This window comes from Egretta garzetta, unplaced genomic scaffold (genome assembly GCF_000687185.1).
Source record: "Egretta garzetta isolate BGI_Z169 unplaced genomic scaffold, ASM68718v1 scaffold188, whole genome shotgun sequence".
Classification (NCBI taxonomy): Eukaryota; Metazoa; Chordata; class Aves; order Pelecaniformes; family Ardeidae; genus Egretta; species Egretta garzetta.
This window is the reverse complement of record NW_009260622.1, coordinates 726,263-742,350: the sequence shown is the minus strand read 5'-3', so window position 1 is coordinate 742,350 and position 16,088 is coordinate 726,263. Positions and strand designations below refer to the sequence as shown.

Genomic DNA, 16,088 nt, shown 5'->3' with positions numbered 1-16,088 from the left:
CGGGTTTGGGGAGTGCGGGTCCCCGCCTGCCGGCTGCCCTGAGCTGCCCCTGCTGCGGGGAGGCTTGGGACTGATTCCACCAACTTCTTAAAAAAGCACGGGGGAGGGGCTGGGAAGGTGAGGGAAGACGAGGGGTGTAAGCCCAGCGAGTAACTTGGCAAGGTGGGAGCCCCCTTCTCTGTCAAGCCCACGGGACCCCTTCCTGTCTTGCTGTGCGAGTTGAGACCGTATGAAGCCGAGCTTAGCTCCCGATTCAAAACAGGACAATAAATAAACCCTGCTTATTGCCTGTTGCTGGAGTGTTTACAGAGTGCTGTTGCTACAAACAAGGCTGTGCTTAATTCCAGGTGACCATGGCAGACAGAGCTGCAGCTGAAAGAGCGTGCAAAGACCCAAACCCCATCATCGATGGCAGGAAAGCAAATGTGAACCTGGCATATTTGGGAGCAAAACCAAGGAGTATTCAAACTGGTGAGGCACCCAGGAGATCCCGTCTCTCTCTATTAGAATAACTTGTGAGATGAGGAAACAAGTTACTCGGGCTGGATTCATCTGATCTGATGACGCGTGCTCATCCCTCGTAGCTCTGCCCGACGACTGAGGCTGCTGTAGTCCAGTTACCTCTCTTCCGTATCTTCTTACTTCTACCCATTAGACCAGTGTTGCGCACCTAAGTTTGTATAACTTGGTCAAAGCCCTTTTCTTCCATGGCTGATCTGTTTTTCACTTTTCTTCGTTACATCGGTATTAACAGCAAGATCCATCGTTCTGCCTGCAGTACCCAGTGTGTAAAATAAGGCTTTATTCCCCGTTGTCTGTTGAATAACAGCACTTTCACACTGTTCTTTAATCTGAATTCCCATCTGGTCCTCGTGCATATCACATATGCATATTAAAATTAACTCGCTTCTAAACAGGGCGTTGAATTTGCTCACATGCACAGCAGATGAAATGCGTGTACATGTGGTCTGAGGTGCAGTTATGCAGGTATATTACGAGTTGAAAGTTAAATGGATGGCATTCATTAATACTTCCTTTTTCTTCTGAACTTTTTTTTAGGTTTTACCATAGGTGTGCAGCAGCTACATCCAGCCTTCATTCAGAGGCCCTTTGGGTAAGTGGAAATGTTTCTTAACAGTCTGTTTGAAATCAAATTCATGAATCAACTTCCTCATTATTTAAAACGCGTGAAAAAAGCCTCAGCCGTCAAGAGTGGACAGTTTCAACAGCTGTTGTTAATGTTGGAGTACTTATTTCTGGTGAACATTTCAGAAGTTTTGTGCATTTGTCAGCTTTAATGTAATTCCCAAAGATCCTCCTTTATCCTCAGTAAATCTTAGTCATAATAAACCCAATGCATTGCTCGCTGCTTTGCTAACTTCAAGAATTCATGAGAATTCAAATAAATGGAAAATAGTTTCTCTATTATAGTACTTAAGGTGTCAAAACAATTAAGCAAATTCTGTTCATGTTTCTCAAATAAGATCTTCTGCTTCCTCTGGGCTGTTTCCCACGTAATAATGCTTAGGATACAGTTTTATCCTAGAAAATAAATTGCATTGGGAACAAAGTCTGTTACTTAATGAAAGTAACATTAGGTCAAAAATTGATTTTGGACAGATGTTATACAAGGCTTGAATAGTCTGCAAAAGTGGGCTTTTGTCTGCTGTTTTCAATAGCTTATACCATCCCGGCTCAGTTAGAAAAGTCCCCTTTTTATACATCTAATAGGATCTGGCAGCTGCTCGGCAAAAGACAAGTGTGCTTCACGAGAACAATAGTGACTGTCATACCGCCTTCATTTAACTGTTTAATGATTGATGCCGTTCTTTTTTTTGCACCATTTCAGAAAGCGAATATTGATAGGGGTTTTTTATTATTATTTTCTAAGAGCATTAAGAAAGTAGGTGCATTTTTTAAAGCTTTTGAGCACTGCTGTGTTGTGGGTTTTGTGCGGCTCTAATATAAATAGATGGGATTTTGGCCTTTGTCAACAGAAATACTTCATCCCTTTCCTGCTCTCCGCTTACTTTTTTTTGGGGGGGTGGGGTGGGTGGTTTTCTGTTTTGTTTTTTTTTTTAAAGAAAGGTCTGCTAAAAACAAAATAGAAACTTTCACTGCTCTGCCCTGATGGCTGCAGTTGCCAACTGCCTGGGTAATCTCATTCCAGTGAGTTTATGGATGTAAGAGGCCGTGTTGCCATAATAGTGCACACCCAGTGTACATGTGTTGTGTATGGTCCAAACATGCCAGTTTTTGTAAGTGGTTCTGGCTCTGTTAGAACATCTGTCGTGAAATGAAGAGTCTTTTTTTTTTCTTTTGGTGCAAGAGCCACTGTAGTCTACATAGACAAGGTGCAGCTTTTTAATACCTCCCCTTGTGTGGGAGCTACAATAGTTTTCTCAGCCCCCAAAGTGGGCAGCAGTGGTACCTTCCAGATGTGAACCCCAGAGGCTTTCCAGTTCACACAGGAGAAGCTGGCGATCAAACCAGCCTGTTAGGAGTTTTTCCATGCATGCTGATGGAAAAGAGTAGAATGATGAAGCACGCTAAGCTCCTCGTGTTGGCAGGAGCCTGGCGCACGCCTGTGCCTCTTGCAGATAATCTGCTGTTCCTGTGGGCGCCGTACCTACCCCGGCAGCCGCAGCCCTGCAGCTCTGGGAGATGTAGCTTTTCTTTTTGCCCAGTTTGCTTTTAGTTTCACGTACGGAGGAGTGTGAGATCAACTGACTATGTGTTCCTTGTGATCTAGACTGTTACTGTTCCAGTTCTTAGGCATTGGTTTCATCATTAAACCAGCAGGGCTGCAGTTAGCACATACAGGCAGAGAGCACTATAAATTATGTATCAGTTGCCAAGAGACGGGAACCAGCATACTGGAGGGTTGGAGGAAGGGGATTATATATCATTATTTGCAAGCATCAGTAAACAAGAATTTCGTTGCATTCAGTCACTGCTGGAGCAGAGTCACTGAATATGTGGGTTTGGCAAAATGTGGAGCCGTTTACCTGAGCACCATGGCTGGGGCTGCTCTGTGGTTTCTGTGCAAAGCCTCAGGTGCTCAGCCAAGCAGCGGAGCTTGGCTGCCAGTTCTCTCTTTGTCTGACCTCTTTTGTAGACCAACAAAATTAAGAGCCTGCCAGGCTCCACTCTTGCATTCCCTTGAACCCACAATTTCCTTGGCCCTCTGTGGGATTTGAGGATAGGCGAGGATTTTATTGGGGTCTGTCTGTTTCTGCAAGCTCCGTCAGATTGCTCTGCACTGTGTGGAGTGGATCTGGACCTTCCCCCAGTGAAGCTCAGCAGCTCGTCTGCTTTGCCCACGGTGTAAGACGTTGCCCGGTTCTCCCTCCTGCAGTTCCTGTTGCTGCAAGGTGTTTGTGCCCAGGGGTTGGCACGTGGCTTCCAAAAGATGATTGTTAGGGGACATGGGGTGCTAGGTGTGCAAGCTGGACTTGGCAAGGAAGAGACTGAATGAACAACCCATAACTGCTAGGCAGTTAAATAAGAGAAAGCCAGCCAATCGTGTTCCTTCTATCAAGCCACAAAATGCAGGTTTTGGTGAAACCCAAAATGAATGGAAACTATGAAAATTAACCAAACATCAGTGAGGATTATTTATAAACTGAAGGCTTCCCCCCCCCCCAGCCCCAGGCACCTGAATGCAGCTGTAAATATTGTCTGGGGCATGCGGAACAGAAAGAGAAACCATGAAGAGCTTCTCTCCTTCCTCCTGCTGCCCTGGCAGGGGAGGCACTCGCGCGGCAGACAGCACGGAGTCAGCAGTAAATCCTGGTTTGAAAAGTAGTCTCTAGATTGTCGTAACCAGAGACCTTAACAGTAACGCAAGGCAAGGGATGTGCCTGTGTCGGGGTGACTGGGAGGTCTGCCTTCTGAGTTTGGGGAAGCAGCGTTAGGCCTGGGGGCTTAGCCTGGAGCTTCCAGACTGCTCTTTGCTTGGAGGCAGCTGGCAATGCCACTGCGTGTCCCTGCAGCTACCAGCCAGCACAGAGCTGCGCTGTGGCGATCGGAGAAAGGGGAGACCCTCTCTCCCCAGACGGAGCTGTCTCTTACTGCAGCAGTGTCCCTTCTAAGAAGTTTTGAGAAATATGCGAAATTTCTTGGAAGCTGCTAGGAGCAACTGTGTAGACTACTTGACCAGGAGTGACGTGGCAGAGCTTGGTGCCCCTCTCTTGGTCCTCTCCTCTGGGATTCCAGTGCTCGAGACAGGCTTGAGCCTGTGCAGGGAGTGGGGATTCCCTGGTTCTCCTCTTCGCAGCCGTGCTTGCTGCTCGGGACGCAGGCGGCGTGCAGCAGATGCATTCCTGTGCCTGTGCCTCAGCAGAGGAGCTAATCGGTGTGGGAGATCTACCAGTGACTGAGTGACTGAGCTCTTGGAAATGTGTCGCTGTCTCTTGCAGTGGGATCCAGCTCTTTCCATATCTGCACATTGGAGGTTGTTGCTGCAGAGACCCCATTGCCCATCCTTGTGTAGTTGCTTATTTTGGTGGCCCCCTGACTCTGGCCCACATTTGGTCTCAGGCAGCATCAGAAGGAGTGAAATCTTGAGTCTGAAATTTTCATGTGCTGATGCTGCTGCCGTTAGGAAGTAAAGAAAGTACCTCTTTGTGTCAGCTCACCCTCCCTTGCAGCTGTTTATCCTTAACACTTCTCTACTGGGTTAAAAATAAAAGGAAACAAACTTTCATCTTTTCTGTGGTTACGCTTATAAAAGGGCGTGCGCTGGCCTCGCTCTGCTTGGCCGCTGTCAGCTGGCATCCCCCCTGCTCTGGCTTCCTATTGCACCGCTTACCGAAAAGCTGGCCCGCTGCAGGACCCCGGCCTGCTCTGGGTCACAGGCGGCTCCCATGGGGATGGCGCACATGGCACCTGTTGTTTATCCTGTGCCAATAACATGAAAGCTTTTTGGAGGGGGGGATTTCCTAAGAAACACTCAAATCTGTTTTCCAAACGGCTTCAGCTGCGGGTTCTCGGGCATGGTTGCTGCTATTCAGACCAAATGCTTGCCAGTCAGAAAGAGATACTTTTTTTTCCCCCTTTTTTTTATAATAGGCATATATTTATAAGCAGCTCAGATGGCTTTGCGAATTTTCTTAGGCATCTACTTCAAGGTGGCAAATGCTGGTATCGGACCCAAGGGCTTGGTATACAATTTGGTTTGGTTTTGGGCACAATTTGCTGATGTCTTGCATCTGATATAGACCTGTAGAGCAATCCAGAGCATGGTCTGGTAAACTGACCTTACTTGGGCACAATTTGCTGATGTCTTGCATCTGATACAGACCTGTAGAGCAATCCAAACAGAGAGCATGGTCTGGTAAACTGACCTTATGCTTGGCTACCTAAAGGTGCTAAGCTCGAGGTGCTGCTAGGCCCCTTGCAGGGGACAGGCTCCGGGTGAAGGATGCCCTGTGCTGTTCCAGTGCAGGCGGGGCACAGGTCTGCATGGGGTGGGGGGCTGGGCTGAGCTGGCCCAGCTTCGTCTTTGCAGCACACGACTCGAGTTGCGCTGTCTTCTCTGCCTGATTCCGCTGCCTTCGGTGGGTTTGCTCTTCATCCTCACCAGTGCAAGGGCAGCCACCCTGGCAGCAGCACCCACATCCTTTCCCCTTGTTGCAGGAGCTGGGGAGCAGCAGATGCAGAATTCTCCCATTCTGGTCTGGCTGGTGCCGCTTAGTCCCCGGGCAGCAGATTCGTGCACATGTCTGAATTTTCAGAGCAGTCCAGCTTGTACTTGATCTCATCTTTCCTTTGAGCAGCTGTTGGCATACTGGTCCCTAACTCTGTAGTATTAAACACATGCCCAGTAATTCGAATGATAAATGCAGCTCTGACCGGCCTGCCTCTGAGCTGAGGACACCAGCGGGGGAATTAGACAGTTGTTGTGCTGATAATTTGGTAGCAAGGACACTGGGTCACTTCTAAATATGACTTATATGAAGAGCTTGTTCCCCACAGATGGGAGCAAGCTACATACCAGGGCTAAATATACTCTATGATCACAAAAGATGAAAAGTTGCGGACCTCAGAGTTAAAACTGAGTCTCCTATTTCTTGGTCACTAAATCCTGTAAACAGGATCGTGCTGTCCCCTGCAGTTTCCCCATTGCCAGCTTTGAGCGTTGCAGCTCTCCTGTGTCGCGGCTGAGCTGCTGCTGGCTCTGCTCCGGCCAAAGCAGCGGAGGTTGGGAAAGCTCCCAGCCCCCTGCCATGATCCCAGCTTGCCCAAAGGTGTGGAGCGGGATGTCTTGGATGCTCTGGAGCAACAAAGGCACAACTGGCAGCAGAGATCACCAAAACTCTTAAAATTTAATTTCTTTCTGGGCTAAGAAATTACTTGTTTTATCAGTGTAGGTTTTCTTCTATCAAAAATAGTTATCTGATTGCTTCTTCCGTAGCTAAAGCATTCTGCTTTGAAATACTCATCTAGCCAAGAAAGAGTTTTTGGTAAATCAAATGTGTGGATGGTTTTAATTACAGAGTCAGTGGAAGGGATCACATGTAAAGAAAGTCTGCTCAAAACCAGAACCAGTTGAAAGTAGTCAATTTAATATATATTCTGCCAAAGCTTGTCAGGTATGTGAGGAAAACTTTAGAGATGTTTCTGCAGACTTTGGTTTTCTCCAAATTGCAGAGTAGAATTGGAAAGCTTAGTTAAAGGCAGAGTTCCTAGGGCTTCCTGGGTTAATCTGTCAGAGCCTCTGGTTTTCCTCCTGTGGGGCCGGGGTGGATCCGGCATCCTCCCGGGCCTCTCGCATGGATGCTGAAGGACTCCTGTAGTGCGCTGGTGTGAAGCATTTTCTGTTTCTTCTGTCAGTTCGTTTCTGGTTTGGCTGTGCTGATAACTCGAAAGAGGAGGGGTTTTTTTTCCTCCCTGGGTAGCTGACTGGTTATGGATAAACTTCCATGTGGCTTTTTCCTCTGTGCCAGATGGCTCTCGTTTCAGGCAGATGTTATCTCCTGCTACCTGAGTGTTTTTCAGCCTGCTTCTCCAAAACTATTTTTGGTCTGGCCCAACATGCCTTTGTTCGGAATGGTTTTGTGTTTTTTTTTTTTTTTTCCTTTTTCCTTTGGGTGTGGGGGAAGCAAGATCCAGAGGATAAAGCTGTAAATTGTTGAGCCTGGCTAACTCGTGGTAGAGCTCAGCATGTTGATCTCAGACTCTTGGTTAAACTGAGAAAAAGGATTAGATCTTTGTGAGAAGATGCATTCTCATCTTTAGTCTGCAGCCTCTTTTTTCTAATCTCTTTTGGTTTTTTCCCCACACCTCTGTAGCGGCTATGGGGGAAGGTGTAGATGGCATTTCTTCTTACTTGTTTTTGAGGGAACCACCTCCTTACGCTATGGGCCATTAGTTCGTTGCCTTGTGGAGTCAAGTTGTGTTAACACTGTAAAATGAGGACATTGCTGGGCTATCGTGGGTTCTCGCTACTGTGATGCCTCTTGTTCCTTAACCTTTTTCTCTCTTGCCAAAATGAAAATAAATTGAAATCAAGGATTGCTCTTGTACCCTTAAGTTGGCATTTGTATTTCTAGAGCAATGGTTTTGGTAGGCTTAGCAACCAGCAGGGCTTATCACTGAACCCTGCGATACACTCGCTCTTTCTCCTGTACCAATTCCAGCCTGGGACAGTCTGTGGTGGCAGGTTGTTCCTTGGTGATTGCCACCAGCATGCTGATGTCTGGTCCCAGAGGGGAAGCAGGAAACCCAGTCATGTATTTGTTTGCACAGGCTGCTGTGTAAATCTTCCCAGCAGGCCAGAGGAGGATGAGTAGAAGACGGACAGGCAAATTAGTTGCAAAATGAGCAGAAATGAGGTCGGTGGGTTTGCTATTTTGTGTTTGTGTCGGTGAGGATAAGTACCAAGCCACGGAGCTGCAGTTTGTCCTTCTCATCAAGCTGGCTGATGAGGCAAAGCCACTGACATTTCAGTGCACATTTAAACCAGCTTTAGTAGGGACACTTCAGGATTGGGAGGTTTGTCATGTCAGTGGCTGAAGCCCAGCCTGTGCCAGTGAAAGCTGATGGATGGTGGAGTGGTTTGGGCCCAATGAATGTCCTGATCTGCACCGAAGTGTTGGTGAATAAACTCAGTGATCTCTTCCTGGAGCAAGAGTTCTTTCTGGCATGCAGGAACTGCCCAGGCCATGTTCTAGCCTGTAGCGCCTCCTTGCCATATCTGGATTTGAGAACAGGACCTGGATTTCTCACGTTTTGCAGCCTGTCCTTGTGGCTGGGGCCCATATGATAGGTGCTGCCAAGCCTGCCACCACTCCCCGCAGGTTTACCCGAAGTGGCTCCATGAGGTGAGTGCTTCCTGGCTTGGGACCATCCTTCAGGAACGGTGTTCTTGCAGCATGAGTTACATCAGGATGTGTCTGTGCATCACTGATGCCGAGGTGGTGTTGCTGTGCTGCTAATACAAGTGGAGAGCTCATGGACTGCGGCTGCTTTCCTTGGTGTGGTTGGGGCAAGCTTCCCAGAGCAGCTCCTGTCTGGTGCTCTTACACTCATGAACCCACTGCAAAATACATCAAGTGCATCTGCAGGTCCTGAGGGAACTGGCGGATGAAGTTGCTAAGTCACTATCCATCACATTTGAGAAGTCATGATAGACCAGGGAAGTTCTCACTGACTGGAAAAGGGGGAATATAACCCCATTTTTTTAAAAGGGAAAGAAGATCCAGGGAACTACAGGCCAGTGACAGGCTCACCTCTGCCACCCGACAAGATCATGGAGCAGATCCTCCTGGAAACTGTGCTAAGGCACATGGAAAATAAGAAGGTGATTTGGTGACAGCCAACATGGCCTCACTAAGGGCAAATCATGCCTGACAAATTTGGTGGCCTTCTACGATGGGCTTACAGCATTGGTGGGTAAGGGAAGAGCAACTGATGTCATCTACCTGGCCTTGTGCAATGCATTTGACACTGTCCTGCATGACATCCTCGTTGCTAAATCAGAGAGACATGGATTTGACAGAAGGACCACTCGGTGGATAAGGAATTGGCTGGATGGTCGCACTCAAAGACTTGTGGTCAATGGCTCGATGACCAGTGATGAGTGGTGTTCCTTAGGGGTCAGCATTTGAACCGGTGCTGTTTAACACCTTTGTTGGCAACATGGACAGTGGGATTGAGTGCACCCCCAGCAAGGCTGCTGACAACACCAAGCTGGGTGGTGTGGTTGATGTGCCGGAGGGAAGGGATGCCATCCAGAGGGACCTTGACTGGCTTGAGAGGCGGGCCTGTGCAAACCTCATGAAGTTCAACAAGGCCAAGTGCAAGGTCCTGCACATGGGTTGGGGCAATCCCCAGCACAGATACAGGCTGGGGGATGACGGGATTGGGAGCAGCCCTGAAGGAAAAGGACTTGTGGGTGTTGGTTGATGAGAAATCCAACATGAGCCGGCAATGTACACTGGCAGCCCAGAAAGCCAACAGTCTCCTGGGCTGTATCAAAAGAAGCATGGCCAGCAGGTCAAGGGAGGTGATTCTGCCCCTCTACTACACTCTGGTGAGACCCCACCTGGGGCACTGTGTGCACCTGTGGGGCTCCCAGCATAAGAAGGACATGGACCTGTTGGAGCAGGTCCAGAGGAGGCCATGAAGGGGATCTAAGGCCTGGAGCACTTCCCCTATGAAGACAGGCTGAAAGTTGGGGTTGTTCAGCCTGGAGAAGAGAAGGCTCTGGGGAGACCTTAGTGCAACCTTCCAGTACCTGAAAGGGGCCTACAGGAAAGTTGGAGAGGGACTTCTTAGGGCCTGTAGCAATAGGACAAGGGGTAATGGCTTTAAACTGAAAGAGGGTTGATTTGGGGTTAGATATGAGGAAGGATTTTTTTTACAATGTGTGTGGTGAGGTGCTGGCACAGGTTGCCCAGTGAAGTTGTGGATGCCCCATCCCTGGAAGTGTTCAAGGCCAGGTTGGATAGGACTCTGAGCAACCTGGTCTAGTGGAAGGTGTCCCTGCCAATGGCAGGGAGTTTGGAATTAGATGATCTTTAAGGTCTCTTCCAACCCAAACCATTCTAGGATTTAAATCTGTCATCCAGGCAGTGGCTGGAGGTGGTAACTTCACCAGAGCTAGTTTTCATGTTGCTGTCATGGAAGCTGTGGCCACGCTCGGCTTGTTCTGCAGTACCACCTACCAGCTGAAGCCCCATCATGTGTTGTGGCAGTGTGGGTGTCCCTGTGGCAGCTAACAGGTCAACTCTAGTGGAAATGGAAGGCAAATTCCTGGGGTCAAATGCTGGAATTTGTGCCTTCGCTGGCAGACACAAAGGGCTCTGTTTCTTTTATTCTTCAAGGAAAAAAAGGCTGGTCGTGGCAGTGGCATTTGTGTGCTGATCTCTGTGAGGCTGCCAAGAGCACTGTGCCCCTCCTTGTTGCCCAAGGGTTTGTGTGATGCTGTGTCCCTCTTGACAGGGGGTTGTGGTTGTCTCCCACCTCTCCAGAAGCAGCGAAACCAGGTCCCAGCGTGGCTGGCAGAGATCAAGGGGGTCAGGAACTCCTGCTTGCTGCTCTCCCAGACCCACGCAGCTTGGGTGGCAAGTCCTGCAGGATGGGGGAGATCTGAGAAGGTGTGGCTATAAAACACATTTTAGGTGTAAATCTGACCTAAAATAACCAAATGTATAAAATGCCTCTGCGATAAGCTCTGCCAGACAGAGCTGCTGATGAGGGAGAGGGCTTTATTAGCTCATTCCTCTTCCTTGCCATTTGGGAGGGGGTGTGGGACACATGGCTGTGACAGATCCCTTATTCTGGGCTGCTGCTGCCCACCAGCCAGCCCTGCCATTGCGGTGGAGAGGACTGGGTGACAGCAGGTTTTAAAAATTCTGCTCTTGCACCTCTCAGGAGCTGAGGGCACTGGTAGCTGCAAGCCTTCCCTGATGCATTTGAACATCTCCACCCAGGACTGCACCCAAAACGGGCTGCTTTTGTTCTGTCCTTCATATTTTGCCCAGCAAAAGCAGGAGCCGGGTCTGCATCGCCTCTGCCGATGGCTCTGTAACCATCTCTCTTGTTCTGTGTCTTTCAATTTTGGCTGCCAGGGCAGCGTGGGTTCATGCCACATAGTTAGGAAGGTGGGCTAGCGTGGTGGTCCTGGCTGCCCTCCTGCACCGTGATGGCCCTCCTGAGTCTCTCCTGCAGCCCCTGCTGGCTCTAGACTTAGGTTTGACCATGCTTGTTGGGTTTTGTGGCCTTTGCCCGTGATTAATTGTAATGCCATAAGAATCTCGTACATCTGCTGTTCACGGGCTGGCTTTGATGTGTGGTGGCCATGTCTGATCACTTGGTTGACTTTTGATAATCACTTTGTGTGTATTCTAGATGAAGTTCTCTTCTGGCTGGCAGGGCCTGTTGTGGGGGAGGGAGGAAAATTGCAGGGAGGAAGGGAAAAGCATCTTAAAACACAGATGTGACTCATTCTGTAGAAATTCAGATTAGAGTTTGCTGATCTTTAGAAAAAGAACTCTAAAAGAGGGTTGGTTGTTGGGTTTTTTTTTTCCGCCCCCAAAAAAAGTTTTTTCATAAATAATGGAAAGGGGGGAATATTTTAAGACTTTCTGTGGATGCTAAGCATAGCCAGGAGAGAACTTCATCGTACTGCACTGGTTTGGTTTTGTTTGTAGCTGCAAATCATCCAAGTGACCTTACCTTGGGTTGTGTGTTTTGTTTTGATCAATGCGTTGCCATCTGTCCACCTAATTCAGAAATCCAAGCTGCACATCACAATTGAAACTTCTAGCTAAATTATTAAAACCTCACAGACCAAAAGAACCTTCCCTTTTATATAGAAACACGTTCTGGAGTTGCTGAGTGTGACTTTTCTAGTGCAGTGAACTATGGTGTGTGGTATGCGCTTGTGTACGTATGGGGCTGGGATGTATTTCTGGAAACAGAGTGCAGGAATGGTTCCGCTAATGGTGCTTTTTATTTGAAGTAGCACTGAAGAGCTGGAATTTTGCCTTGCTGAGGAAAAAAAATAGTGCAGGATGTCATGGATTTGCTGTCTCTCCGGAGCACACCGTGGGAGCTGCGATGGAGGAGCTGTGTACGTGAAAGCAAAGCCAACACGCGGAGTTCCTGGGGGATGAGTTGGGAGCGTGCGCTTGCCCCAACAGCCCCGCATGTGGCCATGTCCTCCGCATGGGGTGTGCTGGCTCCGGAGAGCAGTTGGGTGGTGGCAGGGGACATGGGGGGTTACCTGCGGAGCTGCTCAGCCAGGACGATGCTCAGGCTGGATTGCTTGGAGGCTCTCTGATCATCCTCCTGGTCATTTTGCAGGCGTGGGCTGAACGCCTGTGTGCAGAAGAAGTGCAGGCCCCTCCTCTGCTCCTGCTGGTGGGCGCTTTTTAGTGAGTCCTGAGTGTGAGGATTGTGCATTTATTTTTGTTGTGTTTGTGGGGTGCTTTTAACATTACCAAGCCCTGGAGTGGCAGGAAGCCTAGTAGTGGGACACATGTAGCAACAGGCAGCCAGAGCATCTGTCACCGATCTGGGATGCAGGCTGTTGTCCAAGCTGCTAATTTACTAGGGGGCAGAGCAAGAGGTGTGCGTGGTGTCCACTTGTCTCGCCCCCAGTGGTGGGGCTGGTGCCTGGGGGTGCCTCTGTGGAGCCTTTCCCCAGACCCTGGCAGGCCAAGAGAGCAATATTGCATCTCCACATTACTGAAAACAAAATGAAACAAAACAAACGAAGTCTGAGGAACCTCTGGGTTGGGACTGAGCCCGGCTCCTTGGAAGAGGTGGCTGCTGCTGCGGGCGTGGGACAGTAAGAGCTGTTGGTCTGAACCGGTGTAAGCTCTAGCTCTGATTCAGCTGTGATGGCCTCAGTTTAGGTCAGAGCTACAACCAAGAGCGATTCAGTGAATTTCTGCTGTCTCATCCCGTTCTCGTTAGTCACAGGGCAATATTGGGCACGGTGCATTTACGGACTGAAGGGCTGTGTAGTCCCTCTTGGAGCACTGCACCGGGGGTGGCTCTGGCCTCTGGAGATGGTCTTGCACTTAATCAGCCAAAGGTTGAGGTGCTGCTCTCCACCATCCATCCTCCTCTCTGGGGTGGCCTTGTTATAGCTAAGGACCCTGATTTTGGAGGCAGTGTTGCTGGGGGAGGAGTGACGAGAACAATCATTCTCTCATCATGCAAATTGCCTCGAGAAAAACCAAAGTGCATATGTGAGTGGGAAAACGAGAGAAAACTCAGTTCAGATGAGCACTTGTTTGCAAGAAGCCTTCCTCCTGCCTGAAGAGCGGGTTAAACCATCCAGTACTCATTGTAAAGCAAATGGGAACAGCCCTGGGTGAACCCCAGTACGTTGTATGTGGTGACTGAGACCTAGGAGGGATGCTCGGGTGGATGAGGGCAGCCAGTGGTCCATTCTGCTGAAGTTTCCAGTCCCAGCCTGTGAAGCACCAGAGTGTGGGGTCCCGCTGCTGGGAGTGTGGTGGGTCTGCTGGGGCTTCTGACCCCGGGGGTCAGACGGACAAGTGGACAAGATATCCTCTCCCTGAGCAGATGAGCTCGGCTTTAGAGAGCAGTTTTGGCATGTACAAGCCTGCATCTTGTGAAAAGCCTGTGGGAGGCTTTTAAAAGTGGTTGTGTTTGAAAATGTGCTGTCATACACATCCACACAAAAATCCCCCAAAATATTTGAATCTGCATAAGCTCATTGCAGAGTTTTACCTTGGGGTTTTTTTTTGGTTTTTTTGCCAAAATGAGTTGGGTTTGGGGGCAGGGTAGAAAGAGCTCTCTGGAGGATGGCTTTTGCTTCGTGTTGTTGCCTTGTGTTGTTTGGCAAGCAGCCGGCCAAAGGGACCTATTTCACAGCATGCGCTTTCGGGTGCGCGTGGCTCTGATCTTTCAGCGGTCACGTGCCATTTGCTGGTGGCAATTTGCACACCCCTATTTCTTAAGCAAGCCCCAAATCTGTCAAGCCTGTGCACAATGGAGGGCTCCGCTGCCGAGGGCTGTGCAGGCAGATAGTTTGCTCTGCAGTTGCATGTGCAAGCGCCCGTTTTTGTCTGGCCTGTGGCACTTTGTATGGATGGACCTAAACCTTCAGGTTTGCGCAGTTTTTGCTCTTATTTGAGGCCTGACTTGTTGCGGGCCCTCTGGAAAATACAGCCCTTTCATTTTCCTGTTTTTTTCTGTTCTTCCTCATTAGCAGTTTCTAGCAAATTAGTGGGCAATCCTGGATTAATCACCTCCAGGATCTTTCAGTCTATGGACTTTAATTGACTGTGGCGTTGTTAAATTCCTCTCAGCAGCATGGCTTGCTCGGGGCAGGGGCAAACCAGCTGGTGAAAAGCAACACTTTAGGACCTGTGTGGAAAAGGCAGAGCAAATGCCGGGGGCCGGCTGGCTGCTGAGCCTGGGTGTAAAAGCTCATGGGCACGCGAGCATCGCTGCTGGCACGGTCGCTGCTGAGGAGTGTTACTGAAGGGAAGAAAACCAGAATTAATATCTCTTGTTTTGCAACAAACACCCTGTAGCATTGCCCTAAACATCCAGTATTATGGAAACACTAGCTTAAGTGTGTAGTAACTGGTGACAGCTGGCAAGCTGGAAGGCCCTGGGCTGTGCCCGGGGACAGTGGTCATCCCTGCTGGGATGCTACCCTGATGGGATGAGCGGAGGAGCTCATATCCCCAGTGCCGGGAGGTGCCCCACGGGGGCTGCTGGCTCCTCGGGAGCCTCCAGCAGGATTTGGGCAGTGTGGGGGGAAGCGTGGACCTGGAGGATCCAGGAGGTGGTGAGGCTGGCAGGGACAGGCAGAGCCAGTTGGGCAGGGGCTGTGTCACGGCCATCCAGGGAGGTTATTCTGGGGACCAGCAGCCTGGATAGTGGGAGATACAAGGCATTGAGACCAGGGTGCCGGTCTGTTCTTGCAGCCCATTGCACCTTACACTACTTCCACCGTTGGGGTCTAGGAGTGTTTTGCTTCGTTCCCTCCACCCTGAGCAGCACCCCTGACTTGAGGGCACCACATGTTTCTGTGGCTGATGCATGTGGATGTGGGGGGGAAGGAGGGGGCTGTGCAGGCTGGAGGGAGCCCAGCCCCTCGCTGACTCTCTCCCTTTGCCTCCACAGGCTCACACCTCACTATGTTTACCCCCAAGCTATCATCCAGCCCAGCGTGGTGATCCCTACCCCCGTGCAGTCCATCACCTCTCCCTACATCGACTACACCGCCGCCAGCCAAGCCTACTCCCAGTACACCACAGCTGCCTACGATCAGTAAACCCCGCGGCCCCCGCCACTGCTTTTGTGCAGTACCAGCCCCAGCAGCTGCAGCCCGACCGCATGCAGTGAGGGCCCTGCCTGCCCCTTCGCCACCTAGGACAATCTTTTACAATGGAAGGATATGACTAGGACAACAAAAGCAACAACAACAACAAAACCCAATAAAAGAAACAAAACAAAAAAGAAAAAAAAATCACCCCACCCCTTTGCCCCCCTTATGTAGGTGCATATCAATACCTAAGCTATTTATAGTGTTAAGGGCGAACCCAAACCCTTGCGGTCTGACTGTGCTCATGAAAATGGACTTCTGGTAAGTTGGGGTATCTTTTTTTTTCAGTCTGGACAGATATTATCTTGGAGATGTTCTAAAAGTGACTGAAATGTTTCACAGGAAAACTACAGATTCTTGCACACATCGCGGTCTGCTTCCATCACCCATGGTCGTCTTTCCGGCCCTCCCCTGTCAGCCTTCCCCTCCTCATCAAACCTGCAAATCCTCTTAATTACTGTTGAGGTACAGAGGTACTCGGAGAACATGGAGAAAAGCAATCTTATTTTTTGGTTGTACAAAAACTTTGTAATACTCAGAGATGCCTTACAGAAAAAAAAGGAAAAAAAACAAAAAGAAAAACTATTTTTTAATATTTATTGCGATTTTATTCGCATGAGCTGTGAATTGCAGACAGAAGAATAGTAGTAAGTATCTGCGTTGTTTAATTCTCATTTTACTAAATTATTGTATGTAGGTAAAAGTTCTTAAGTAATTGCTGAATCACTTCAACATGCAAAAGGGAATATTGGCTTGAAGGAGA

At 49.2% G+C, this 16,088-nt stretch overlaps 1 protein-coding gene across 1 annotated transcript; it reads left to right on the top strand.

Annotated features, from left to right (window-relative positions):
* Window positions 1-341: 341 nt before the first annotated feature.
* On the top strand, window positions 342-15,883 carry RBM38 (RNA binding motif protein 38). Its single transcript, XM_009645433.2, is given in 4 exon segments — window positions 342-471; window positions 1,060-1,114; window positions 15,124-15,269; window positions 15,272-15,883. Coding segments are annotated over 4 exon segments (393 nt in total). The 5' UTR covers window positions 342-353; the 3' UTR covers window positions 15,346-15,883.
* The last annotated feature ends 205 nt before the right edge of the window (window positions 15,884-16,088 follow it).